The sequence below is a fragment of the Anthonomus grandis genome, chromosome 5 (assembly GCF_022605725.1).
Source record: "Anthonomus grandis grandis chromosome 5, icAntGran1.3, whole genome shotgun sequence".
NCBI lineage: Eukaryota > Metazoa > Arthropoda > Insecta > Coleoptera > Curculionidae > Anthonomus > Anthonomus grandis.
In genome coordinates, this window is record NC_065550.1 from 6,788,487 (window position 1) to 6,802,584 (window position 14,098).

Genomic DNA, 14,098 nt, shown 5'->3' on the forward strand with positions numbered 1-14,098 from the left:
ATAAGCAATAAAAGCTCTTTTAAGGAAAATCATCATTGACACACTATAAAATGGACTACATTTCAAACAGTTGTTAAAAACTTTTTAAGTATAGATTTTATAACTTATATTAAATTTAAAAAAAATATTTTAATTGTCTTGAAAACCGTTAATGATATAAAAATATATAAAAAAATATATAAAGCTCTTTAAAAATACATAATCAAAAATTAGGGTTGCTTTTTACAAAAATCGTCGATGACATCATATTTTATTTTTGGGACACACTTTATAACTTTGTTTTATAAGTAAAAGCCCCTTTAAAGAAAAGGCCCTTTAAAGAAAATCATCAATGACACACTATAAAATGGATTACATTTCAAACACTTGTTAAAAACTTTTTGAGTACAGATTTTATAACTTATATTAAATTTAAAAAAAATATTTTAATTGTCTTGAAAACCGTTAATGATATAAAAATATATAAAAAAATATATAAAGCTCTTTAAAAATACATAATCAAAAAATGAGGGTTGCTTTTTACAAAAATCGTCAATAACATCATATCTTATCTTTTAAACACACTGTATAACTTTGTTTTCAACAAAAAATGCTAATCGACGGAACAGAGGATATTTTTGAGAAGAAAAAGTATATGAACTACTGAATTTATTCCAAGTTACAGGCTCATACTGTATATTTCGAATACGCAAATAAATTTAAAAATTTATGTCAGATTTTTATCTTAGAATTAAATGGATTCCTAATGTAATTTTACCGGTAATAAATTTTTAATAAAATCTAATAACTTTATTAAAAAAGTAACCTGATCACTTCTAAAACTTAATTTTTTAACATAAAAAAATAAATTTGGTAAACTATACTACGTTTACGCTCATAGAAGTGCATTTATTTGTAATTTGAACCCTTGGTACAAATTGACATACCAGAAATACCAGGCCTTGAGATTTCGGTGGACTTGGGTTAGCCATTTTACCCATAAAATTATAATTATAAAAATTGCATTTTCTTCTAAACCTTTTTAAAATAGTAAATGCAAAAAATAAAATAAAAATTCTTTGGTTTTTTTTCTCAAAGGCCAGTAAAAAAAAAAGTACAGACACAAAAATGCGACCTCTTGGCCAACTTAATTTTTTTTTTGAGATCACTCTATAATTCAAAAACGAGGCTAAATTTAAAAGTTGAATAACAGATTTTTATGTTAGAATTAATTTAATTAAATTATGTGTCTTAACTTAGTTCATAATTAATATATCTTACCATTTTTTTAATGTAAAACTTTTAACAAGAATAATCTGGCCACGTGTCCACGTACACTACAGCAGCAAAGTACTCAAACTAATAAGTCGTTGCAAAAATGTTCGAACAACAATGGGCCAGGTCTTAAAAACGATATTTGGAATATTAAAAAAAGACATACCGTCTAAGTGAGATTCTACTTATTATCAGTATAGTGCTTCCATTTTAAACCGAGTTTTATTTAATATCATTATATTATTTGATGCAAAATCGTAGAAATATAGGAAAAAATATTTACCAAAATGTAATCATTTAAGTAGTTTACATAATAGTTATTTATTAACGACTGTTCGATAATTTGTTCATTATACAGATTATATATGACTTTACGAAATGTATTATGCAGTATATTGACTCTAAATTTCTCAGTGAATGATACAGGGTTATCCAAATTAAGTTTTCACCATTGGTAACATTGTTATTAATGAAAATAGGAAGTTGTTTAAATTAGCGAACCGTCGGTAAAAATGCTTCTGAACAATTAAGAATCGTATTTTTGAGTTTTTCAGTAAAATAACATCGTTTTAAAAGGAAACCTGTATATTATATTTTTTTCAGTAAAAACATCAAGTTTTAAACAAAAAAGTTTATAATGACTTTTCTCCTAGGTTACAAATTAATGAAGTTATGACACCCAAACGGAAACAGTTAATTTGTATCAACAAACTTTATTATAACATCAACTTATAATCTTACAAAATAAAATAACAATTTTTTTTAAAGAAAATAACGACGAACCACCACTATGTTCTTCAATACATTTTTGGACACGTTTTTCAACTGCTCGAACTGTCTTAAGTATGGTCCTACCATATATTTGAGTTATCTTTTAATAATAATAATAATAATAATAATAATAATAATAATAATAATAATAAAAACGTTTATTTAGCACTTGGCTAGCTTAAAGCTATTACATAATAATAATAATACCTATACTTAATGTAATTATAATTAATAGTTAGATCCTTAAATACACCATAAGATTTTTAATAAAACTCTTTAGTGAATCTGCATTTTTCACCCATTCGGTCAAGGAATTTTAAGATTGAATTCAACTGTAAAACAACGATTTTTGTAAAGCTGTCGTCCTTACCCTGGGGATGTTAAATTGATTATTTGACCTCAAATTATGATCATGAATGTTCTCTCTAGTTATTAGATATGACTTTAAATAGGCTGGCTGTAAGTTTTTCACAATCTTAAAGATTAAAATATAATTTACCAGTTAATTTTTCAATGCGTTGCCTAACATCTAGCCAGCCTAAAGTAGTCAACATGCTTTGAATAGATGTATATTTATCACAATTTAATAAAATGCGCATAACTTTATTTTGTTGTAGTTGTAATTTATGAATATCTTCTTTTGTGCAAGAAATTAACAAAGAGCTTGCATGTGAAAAATGGGGAAAAACAATAATGTTATAAATGTTAATAATGTCATAAACTAACATTTTGGCCCACGGAGACAGAGATTTTGAAATACGATAGAAAAATCCCATTTTTTTGCCAATTTTTTACACATATAATCAACATGATTACTGAATGTTAGTTGTGGGTCTGACATTACACCTAAATACTTAATACTAGACACAACAGCAATATCCTCTCCATTTATATTTATTTATCTTTTGATCCAACGCACAATGTTTTAGACCCGATTACCATACATTTTGTTTTTAAACTTTTCAATTTAAGTTTATTTTGACACAGCCAATCATATAAAATTTGAAGTTCATCGTTTAGAGATTTTGTTATTTAAAAAAAAATCGTACCTGAATCTGATATCTGAGTGTCATCGGCAAACAGACCTATAAAAAAAAATTTTAGGCAGAGATGAATGTCATTTACATAAATAATGAATAGTAGTGGCCCTAGCACACTTCTTTGTGGGACACCCCATACACTTTCAATTAACGATGATTTTTTATTATTAACCCTAGTACGGTGAGATCTACGCGACAAGAAATCTTTTGTCCAGTTTAGAGACACACCACTTAGACCGTAAAGTTTAAGCTTTTCAATAAGTACATTTCTGTCTATAGTTTCAAATGCTCGCTTTAAATGTTGGCTCCTAAATCCCGATTGTCTTTCATATAATAAACTGTTAGTCTCAAAATAGTCCTTTAACTTCCACAAACAACCGTCTCTAGAATTTTATCCACAACTGGTAATAAGTTGATAGGACGGAGGTCACTCACTGTAGACGGTTTTGAAACCTTGGATATAGGAACTATGACTCTACTTTTTAATTTATCTGGAAAATTTCCCGTTTTTGTTGACGTATTCACTAGGTATAGAAGTAGGTAGCCCACGATACAAAACAGGTCCTTATTATATACTAGTTTTTTGAGTTGAGACAACGTTAAGGTTTGAGAAAGTACACTCCACTCTATTAATGTTTGATTTCCATCGTTTGATTTTAGTGCTTTCGGATATTTCTTGTAAACTGTCAGCATACTGGTTGTTTATATTCTCCTCCACACTATTAGAATATTGACCAAAATCAAGGGTTGAATAATCTACCAGCTAGTGACCTTAAAAAGGGAAGGACTACATCTTTTTATTGTTTCCTTTGCACTCATCAATGTGTTGGTTGAAATATTTTTCCTTTTCATTTCTTAAAACAGAAACCACATTATTTCTTTCTTTTTCATAGTTAACCCCCGTCAATTTCCAATCTAGTGATACAACATTTTTTATATGCGTTATCTCTAATATTTTTTTACGCTTTTTTTACTTTATCTGTTATCCACGCATATCTTTTAGATTTGCTTTGTCTTTGTTGGAGTGGAGCATATTTATGTTCGGCACGCTGTATAATGGTCAAAAAGTCGTTATAAATCACATTAACATTTTTAGAAGAGTAATTCCAATCTTGTCCCACTAAAGCCTCAATAATGTTATTTATGTTTTATTGATTTAAATTTTGGTAGCATCAGGTTTTAGTCGTAATAGGTCTGGTTTTAGCTAAGGTCAGATGAGCACCAATTATTTCATGGTCAGTGATCGAAGAAAATATTCGTGAGGTCTCAGATAATTAAAAAAATCGTTAGTTATTATATGATCTGTAAAAAAGTTACGGAGTTATTTGTAACTCTAGTTGCCTGAGAAGTGAGAATTGTTTAAAGCCCGCAGCCTGAATAATATGTCTTAGAGTTTTTGCGCCAAAGTCTTCTCTTAATAAATCAATGTTCAGATCGCCCATTAAAATTATCTTTTGTTTTTGACTAAGAGCTTCATTTAATTTATCTTCTAAGAACAGAAAGTCTCTTATTATTCCACTTGGAGACCTGTAAATGGATCCTAGAGTATTATTTTTATTTTTTATTTTGAGGTTTATCACCACACACCAATAGCTATAGTCCATAGAGTCATTCCAAACGATATTAAATTTAGTATCTTTTTTAATATAAATAATAGAGCCTCCTTTGTGTCTACTATTTGAAAATGATATATATATCATATCCACAACATACCCATCTATTAAAAATTCCCTCTCTTCAATATCATTTGTAATGCGAGTTTTCCCTAACTGCAGTCTTTAAAGCGTCGACGTTATCGTACCTTCGCTTGCAAATTTGGTTCTTTAAGTAATCTCACAAGAAGCAATCAAGTGGGGTTAGATCTGGCGATCTGGGAGGCCACTGGATGGAGCTATATGTTCCTATCCACTGATCATTAAAAGTAGAACTTAGAAAATGATAATTACCTCTGTAGGTGTCGGTGGATCTTGCTGAAAATGCAGATGATATTTACTTATAAGATCTAATTCGTCTAAATTCCATCATAAATTCCACATATCTTTCACCAGTTAGGATGCCCTCATAAAAGAACGGGCCAACAATTTTTGAACCGCACCAAACGTTGAAACTGAAACGGACTTGTGGACCTCTTGGTTGTACTAATAAAAGATTTTCTCTTGACCAATAATGGTGGTGTTTTCTATTTAACCTTTCAGAATTTGAGAAATTTGATTCATCTGTCCATAAAATGTCACGAAAGCTACTTACATTTTGGCGACACAAGCTAAGATACCAATGGCAAAAAGCTTCAGTAAGCACAATAAGCTTCGAAATATCCAATAACTTGCAATATTTGTTACATGTTTAGAGTCTTAAGTACTTAGGATTAAAATTCAATTACATTAAATTTTGTGATGACACAGTGCTAGTTTTTTTTAATCCACAATTACTTTCAGGAATTAAACAAAACCTTCAAAAACTGACAAAGCAGGCAACATACTTATTACTCTTAAATCGTTAAACGTTTGACTATTGATGTTAAGTGGACCCATACTATTAAGATTTTATCTTAAGCGCCACCTATAGGCAATGACATTGACAACCAAGGATCGACTCCTGTCCTTTATTCTTCCGCCTAAAGATCAATAAGAAATTAAAAAAAGTTGGGTTAGGGATGTTGTCAAGTAAAGGTCAGTGTTCTGAGAATTTATTTTTTGTTTTTGAAAAATCCAAGTCATTTTTTCAAAATTGATTTTTGAATCATTTGTGGTAAGTATTAATTAAACTTATTAATTATAATAGACAACTGATTGCTTCATGTTTTACTAGCACTTCATGGATTGTGTAGCTGCTTGTTGGGATTTAAGGAAATAAAATCAGGGGGTCTTTAAAAACTGTAAATAAAATTATATAGCTCTTAAAGCTAAAATCCTTTTGTTAATACTCCTGAGCTCAGACCTACATAATGTGACAAGCGTCACATTATGTGTGGGCGTTTGGGAGAAGTCTGTCCACCTGATTTTAGGCCCTTTTAACACTTAGTTTTTATCTCTGAAAATTATGGCCTAAAAGATTAACTAGAAGTACATTTGGGTAAAAAATTTCTCTGGCAATCTGAGATGTTCTTAATGGTATTTATTTATTTATTTATATACTTATCAAAGGAATCCATTTACATTGTAATTATAGAAAATAATATATAATAAATTAAAGCAGCCAATAAAAATCCATAATTTATACAATTAAAACAAGTATGCAAAATTAAAATCAATACAAATTCAAAATTACATAAATTAGAAAAGTTGCAACACTATAAATCATTTAGACAAATTGTAAGGTGGGTATTACAAAATTTTTCTTTAAAGCTTGTAAAAATTTATCTGATTAGCCAAACTATTAGCTTTAGAAACCAAATGTGAAATGGGCTCATTGATGCCATAGCTAGTCACATAGAATGGAACAAAAAAACTTTTGCTTCATCTATTTCCAGAGGGTATCTTTAACTTAACCAGGCCAACAATTGGGGGCAGTCAATAATAGCATTGAGAACCTAATGCAAAAAACACATGTCAATTAGGGTTCTCCTTGCTTCCAAAGAATGTAAATTTAGACTTGATCTAACCCATTCATATTCATATTCGTCTCTTTGACAACCACACCTGAATGCCCTACAAATGTCATGGAAATAATTGAAGCTGTAAATTTAATGCCTATTAAACTTAGTTGTGGACCAGATGGTATTCCATGTTATTTTCTAAAAAAATATGTGTATACACCTTTGCTAAACCTCTAAATTTAATATTTAACAAGTCCATGTTATTGGGAATTTTTCCCAGCTTCTGGAAAGAAAGCCATCTTAGACCTATATTTAAATCTAGATAAAATTCTTCTGTAGAAAATTATAGAGGAATATGCATTCAAAGTGAAATACCTAAACTATTCGACTATCTTTTTAGTCAAAAATTAACTAGTCATTCCCTTGGTATACTCAATGGGGAACAGCATGGGTTTATTAAAGGCAGGTCTACTAATACCAATCCTTTAATATTTACATATTTTATTTTAACCAATATGGTTAGGCAGGAGGCCAGGTCGACTCTGTATATACTGATTTCTCCAAGGCCTTTGACAGAGTGGACCACAATCTTTTGGTGACAAAGTTAAGAGTCTTGGGGGTCGGTGGTGGAGTGGCTGATTGGCTGCTAGTTTTCTTTCTAATAGAACACAAACGGTTAAATACAATAATTTTCTATCTAAATCAATTAAATATCATCAGGCATGCCACAAAAGTCCCATTGTGGATCTCTCTTATTTAATTTATTTTTGTCAGATTTACCTCAATATATAAAAAACAGTTCAATACTTATGTTTGCAGATTATGTAAAGATTTTCAGGATTGTGACAACAATAGATGATGTTAAGCTTCTTTAAGAAGAATTAAGTTACTTTAATGCATGGTGTAAAATTCTATAACAAGTAAATCAAATGGACTGGCTAGTTTGTTTAGCCAGTGCCAAAAAAGAGAGAAAAACCAATATTTTTTAATTATTCTATTAATCAAATTAATTTGAAAGTTAGTGAAATAAAAGACCTTGGTCTTGCACTCGATAATAACCTGTCATTTAAAGGACATATGTCAAACATTATTTCTCGCTCTTTTAGGGTGCTAGGTTTTCTAATTAGATCTGCAAGGGATTTTTTGATTTTTACAATAAAAAAATCTATTGTGCTTTTGTTCAGAGTATTCTTGAGTACTGTTCAAAAATCTGGAACCTTAGTTATATAACTCATGTTCATGCAATGTGTCCAAAATAAGTTTCTAAGATTTATTGGTTATAAATGTGGCTATAACCGAGATGAATATTGTTATGTAGAATTAAGAACATTACTCAATATTGACACTTTGGAAAGGAGAAGAATAAACCTCAAGATGACTTTTTTGCATAAAATTATAAATGGAACAATTCATTGTTCTGATCTTTTAAATCTTATATGTCTAAATGTACCTGATAGAAGAAGAAGCTGACACACAAATGTTTTTTATATTCCTCATCATTCAGAAAATGATGGCAAAAATAATCCTGTTTCCAGAATGTTAAGAAATGCAAATCCTATGTGACAAACTGTAGATTTTTTTAATACTTTAGAGACTAGTTTTAAGAGGTCAGTAAAGCAGGTTGTAATGTGAAATAAATAAATAAATACATTCTCAAAAATTTATTCTACTTTCTTTCTATTTGTTGGACATAACAGTGATATGAAGGAGGCGATACAACAGAACAGTATTCCAAAATGGTACGTACTAGAGAATAGTATAACCTCCTAAATGTGAATATTGAAAAATTGGTCAAAGATCTTGGGATAAATCCCAATACCCTCATTGCCTTTAAAGTCGGTTTAAGTTTGATTTATGTGACTAGAAAAAGTAATCTTAGAATCCATTAGGTCGCCAAGATCAGAGCTCTTCATTTTAACATTAAGTGGAGTATCATCCAAGTTAATGGGATTTCTTTGTCTTGAAAATGTGATATTATGACACCTCCCAATATTTAAAGTCATTTTATTATCTATGCACCACTCAAAAAATACTTTAAGGTCTTCCTGGAGGTCAATAACATCATTGAGGGACCTCCCTGAAAAGCTTCACATCATCAGCAAACCATAAAGAACTACTGTTTTTAATTCTCTGACTTAAATCCATCAGGAAAATGCAAACAAGTACAGGACCGCAATGGGATCCCTAGGGCACTCCAGAAGCAACCTCTATCTCCACAGAAAGCAACCCTCCCATTTTCACCACCTGGGTTCTTTTCATTTCAAAACCTATTATATAATCATAGATACAGGAAAGAAAAAAATCTAAAACCTCAAAAACATTGAGTTTGCCACTAAGCACCATGATTGACCCGGTCAAATGCTTTAGCAAAATCTGCATTAACAAAATTTATCATATATATTAAGAGGATTTAAATTAATTATATATTTGTTGATCAATTTTTTTTTATTATTCTTGTTTTATGTTAGTTCTTGCCTTTTCTTTTCTTCTTTTTTAGTTTTTTCTTTGATTATATAAAATATGCTCTTATGTACAATCAAAATCGATTCTGTATCCTGTTTTTATCCTGTATCCTGTATAACCAAATAACTACTAGTATTATAAATTCTAGGATTAGGAAGCTTTTAGCACAAGTTTGTAAACTTAGCAAATAAAGTATATTTTGACTTTGACTAAAAGCAAGTTTGAATCAGTAGATCTACCCTTAATAAAGCCAAACTGATCTCGATTAATAAGATTTTGAAAAGACCAAGAAAGTTTTACTAAAAAGTCAAGTAATTTAAGTATCTCTGATTACAAACTGCTTGGTAGTTAGTAGCCTCCTCCCTGGAACCAGAGTTGAATATTGGTTTTAAAAAGCTTCTCTTCCAAAAAGTTGGAAAACAACCTTGTCCAGATATTGGTTGAATATCTGAGAGATGGGTGGGGTTAGTCCACAGATACACTGCTTAAGAAAAAAAGCAGGGATTCCATCCGGTCCAGCACCGATCTTACCCTTGCTGCCCTCAATGGACTCAAAAACCTCCTCCAATGTTAAGTGAATTTTGTTCCAACCCACTGAAGTTTCAAAATTGAAAGTTGGCAACTCATCCCCCATATCTGCTTTGACCTGACAAATATATAAATTATCTTTTCTTTTGATGAGTTGAGAATATCTTATATAATTTGATGATAGGGACGCTAATGTTCATTCATAATTTAATATATATATATATATTATATTTCTTTTTCGTCACTTATACCTTTTTACTATGGCATGTTAAGTTTCTTTATTGCAAAGAGTCTTTTTTTTTGTAGTAATTACTTACTTTTTTTTGTTTTTTTTTTAATGTGAAAATTATGATTATAATTGATTTTTTTTTATATACCGGGGGTTCCTTTTTTGGGTTTTTTTTCTTTGTATTGGGTAGTCTTTTTTTTCTTCAACTTACTACATTAATAATATATGTTTATTTTCCTTTGTTGTCTGATAAGTATATTGTATTGTGTACTTAAATATTTAATTAAGATTTATGTATCATATAATTTACTATACATTTTTTTGGGTTCTTTACTTAACACCACCATGAGCGGTATTTTTTTACTGTTAAATTTAACTGTTACTATTATCTGTCTTGTGATAACTTAAACTAAAGGGAAATCAGTTAAAGAGCATACTTGCAAACTCCTTTTTTTTTAAATTCCTACACTCCCTTATTTGCCCTCTCTTTTATATAACTTTTCCTTTATTATATATTACATAAATGTTTTCATGTGCGCATCTGAATACTAGATCACTTACAAACAGCTTTGATATTTTTCAGGATCATATAAAAAAGTATAAATATGACGTGATCGGTGTCTCAGAGCTTGGCTTCACTCACATGTTTCCGATGACACTATTCACTTGGATAGTTACATTCTCGTTCGTCAGGATAGGCTAAATAGAGGTGGCGGTGTTGCTGTGTATCTCAAAAATACTTTTAACTTTCGTATTATGCATAGAGAATCTGCAGCTTTTCTTGAACAAATTTGGATCGAGCTAAATATAAATGACAAAAAAATTCTTGTTGGAAACATCTATCGTCCACCTAAAGGTGAACTAAACCTTTTTTATTCCGCTCTGGATAACATTCTGGTTGATTTTTATGCTGCCTATGAGCACATAATACTTCTTGGCGACTTTAACATAAATGTTCTTAATCCAAATGTAAATACTTCATTGTTTGAAATTACTGAAGTTTATGGTTTAAAACAATTCATAACAGAGCCGACAAGAGTGTCTGATACTTCTATGTCCCTGATTGATTTGATTTTTTCTAATATTGACCTCATGGAGGCTTGTGGTGTTAGGGATGTTGAGGTGTCGGATCACTTGTTGGTTTTTTGTGAAATTAATTTTAATATTTCTGAGCCACGCTTTAGTTTTACATATAGAAACCTTCATAATATTAAACATTTACGTTTTCAGTCTGATCTGGAGTTAATACCATGGCATAGTGTGTATATCATGCCTGAAATTGACTCTAAGGTTGATTTTTTCACACAGTCGATACTTCATATCCTAGACATACATGCGCCAATTAAGAGGGTTAATAATTTAAAAAAACCATATAGCCCCTGGATAACCCCCAACATCAGGTTTATGCAAAAGCTTCGTAATAGGGTTCTAAATAAGTTTAGAGCTAGTAAGGATCAGGGACACTGGAATACGTATAAACCGTATAGAAATATTACAACGTCTGCGATTCGTGCAGAGAAAAAAGCATATTTAACCTATAAACTTGGCATTTGTAGTAATAGAGAAATTTGGAGTGAGTTGAAAAAAATCTAATGTACAGCTTCCTATATCATTACAAGATGTTGAAAAACTTAATGGTTTTTTACTAATATAAACAATAACAACAATAAGCCTAATACCGATTTTATAAATTTTTTTAAGGAGCACAAAATTTTTCCTAATATATACGATTTTATGTTTAATTTAGTAGACCAGGATTTAGTAGAAAAAATTCTTCAAACTATAAAAAGCAAGGCATTTGGATCCGATAATTTAAATATTACTATTGTTACGCTTTGCTGTCCTGTGATTATTAATCCTCTTACCCACATTATAAATTGTTGTCTAGAGAAGAGCTATTTTCTGGAAAAGTGGAAGGAGGCCAATATAATTCCCTTACCTAAAATTAAAAATCCCACAGAATTCAACAATCTTCGTTCTATTTCTATACTTTCTGTTCTTTCTAAAATTTTGGAAAAAATTATGGAGCGCCAAATTCTTGATTATTTAAATAGCAATAATCTCATCCCAGAATATCAGTCTGGGTTTCGTAAGGGCTATAGCTGTGTCACTGCGTTGTCTCAAGTTACAGACGATATATTTCAGGCTTTGGATAAAGATCAGGCAACTGTTTTAATTCTCTTAGATTTTACCAAAGCATTTGACATGGTGAATCATGAGATACTCATATCTCTATTACATTATCTATGATTTTCTCAGTCGGCCTTAACACTTATGTCATATTTTCTTTCAAACCACAAACAAAGAGTTCTGCTAAATGGAAAAACATCGGAGGCACTTGACGTTATTTCTGGTGTACCACAAGGTAGTATTTTGGGTCCATTGCTATATACAATATACACATCACAATTAACAAAAAAATTAAATAGATGTAAACATCACTGCTATGCAGACGATACTCAAATTTATTATTCATATAAACCCAGTTATGCTCCTGAAGCTAACCTTAATATTAATATAGATCTTAATAATATCTTTACTAAAACTCAAAATCTACTTTTAAAAATTAATCCAGCCAAATCTAAAGCTATTCTTTTTTGTAGTGATGCTCACCGGATTGAGATTTTAAATAACTTTAGACTTGAAATGAATAACGATGTTATACAATTTCAAAATTCAGCCGATAATCTGGGGCTCCTAATAGATCATAAACTAAAATTTAGGGAGCATGTTACACTTAAACTTAAAATTGGATACTCTGCTTTAAAAACTATTTACGCGCAGAAGAATTACTTAAGTACTCATATTAAAAAAATGCTTTGTGAAGCATTGGTTTTGTCACCTTTCAATTTCTGCGACACTATTTATGGTCCTTGTCTTGACTGCTCAGATGCCTATCGGATACAAAAACTTCAGAATTCGTGCCTAAGACTTGTATTTGGCGTAAGGAGAGGGGAGCATATTTCTCATAAGCTAAAGGATGCGGGCTGGTTAAATTTGTTCAATCGACGAGTATTACATCTTATTTGTTTTTTTTATAAATTACTTAAGTGGAAGTCTCCATCATATTTGCTTAGAAAGATTAGATTCCGAAGTACATAACCTACTTCGGAGAACGGATGTACATAACCTAAATATTAGAAGAAACAATTTGATTACTATTCCGGCGCACAATAAGGAATTATTTAAAAAGTCATTTTCATACTTGATTGCACACTATATAAATAGGTTTAAAATAAATGATTTTACATTGACAGAAAAAACTTTTAAAGTTAACATTAAGCTGCTACCACTGACTTCTTTGGATTCAATTTTAGACCATTTTTATTTGAATAAGCATGAATTTGATCTAAGCATTGGTTAATTTGTCTTTCAGCTTCAAAACAGCCTTCCTTCTCGAAAGAAAACTGAATCTGACTATCATCAGCAAATTGCTTTAATTTACACTTGTTGGTTATACACCGGTGCATGTCCATCGTATAGATTACAAAGAGCAGCGGGCCCAATATTGAACCTTGCGGCACACTTAAAACAGGCAGCACACACGAAAACTTCTGGTTAATAATCACTCGCTCTTTGTGTTAAATAACCTCTTAAAAGTTTTATGGTTTGGTCGTAAAATCCATAATACTGTAACTTGGCACACATAAGTTCTGGATCCAGCGTGTCAAGGGCCTTGCTGTAGTCAAGTAACACCAGGGTACATTGTTCTCCTTTATCTATCGACTGGATAATTTCATCCAAAACGTCCAGCAAAGCTGTACCTGTACTAAAACCTCTTCTAAAACCTGACTGATATTTATAGAAAAGATTATTTTTTTGCAAAAAATCGAAAATTTGATGGTATATTATCTTCTTAAAAATTTTAGAAACCACGCACAACAAACTAATTGGCCTTAAGTCTGAGTGACTCTTAGGATCACTATTTTTTGCCAAGGGTAAGACTGTAGCTGTTTTCCATTGTTGGGGAAAAGTGCTAGTTTCAATCATTTGATTAAAAATATGCGTTAGAAACGGAATAATAACTGGACCGCATAGTTTAAGCATTTGAAGCGTAATCTGGTCCGACCCTGTCGCATTTGACGTAAGCGAAGAAATAGCACGCCCGACTTCGTAATCATTAACCAAACGTAAACCAAAAGTGTCTTGAACGGTCGAATTGATTTGGTAAAATTTTATTGTATCTGGATCAACATTTGGACATATTTGCTGTACAGATTGAATAAAAAAGTTATTTATTTCATTTGGATCCTGTAGTTGCATGGGAATGTGATAATT

The 14,098-nt window shown here is 30.7% G+C and overlaps 2 protein-coding genes across 4 annotated transcripts in view; one reads left to right on the forward strand and one right to left on the reverse strand.

Annotated features, from left to right (window-relative positions):
* Positions 1–1,408, reverse strand: part of LOC126736433 (tubulin alpha-8 chain-like) — a 45,845-nt gene extending 44,437 nt beyond the window's left edge. Inside the window, exon 1 of the mRNA XM_050440770.1 lies at positions 1,261–1,408. Within this exon, the coding sequence (XP_050296727.1) occupies positions 1,261–1,263 (3 nt within the window). The 5' untranslated portion in view covers positions 1,264–1,408. The remainder of the gene's footprint in view (positions 1–1,260) is intronic.
* The window catches only part of LOC126736441 (anaphase-promoting complex subunit 13), a 38,559-nt gene that overhangs the window by 9,634 nt on the left and 14,827 nt on the right, over positions 1–14,098 (forward strand). The window contains exon 1 of one of the 3 annotated variants that reach the window (XM_050440786.1): positions 5,669–5,813. The exons of the other annotated variants lie outside the window; for them this stretch is intronic. The gene's annotated coding sequence lies outside the window, so the exon portion shown is untranslated. Of the gene's footprint in view, positions 1–5,668; positions 5,814–14,098 lie in introns of those variants that run through there. 3 annotated transcript variants of the gene reach the window in all.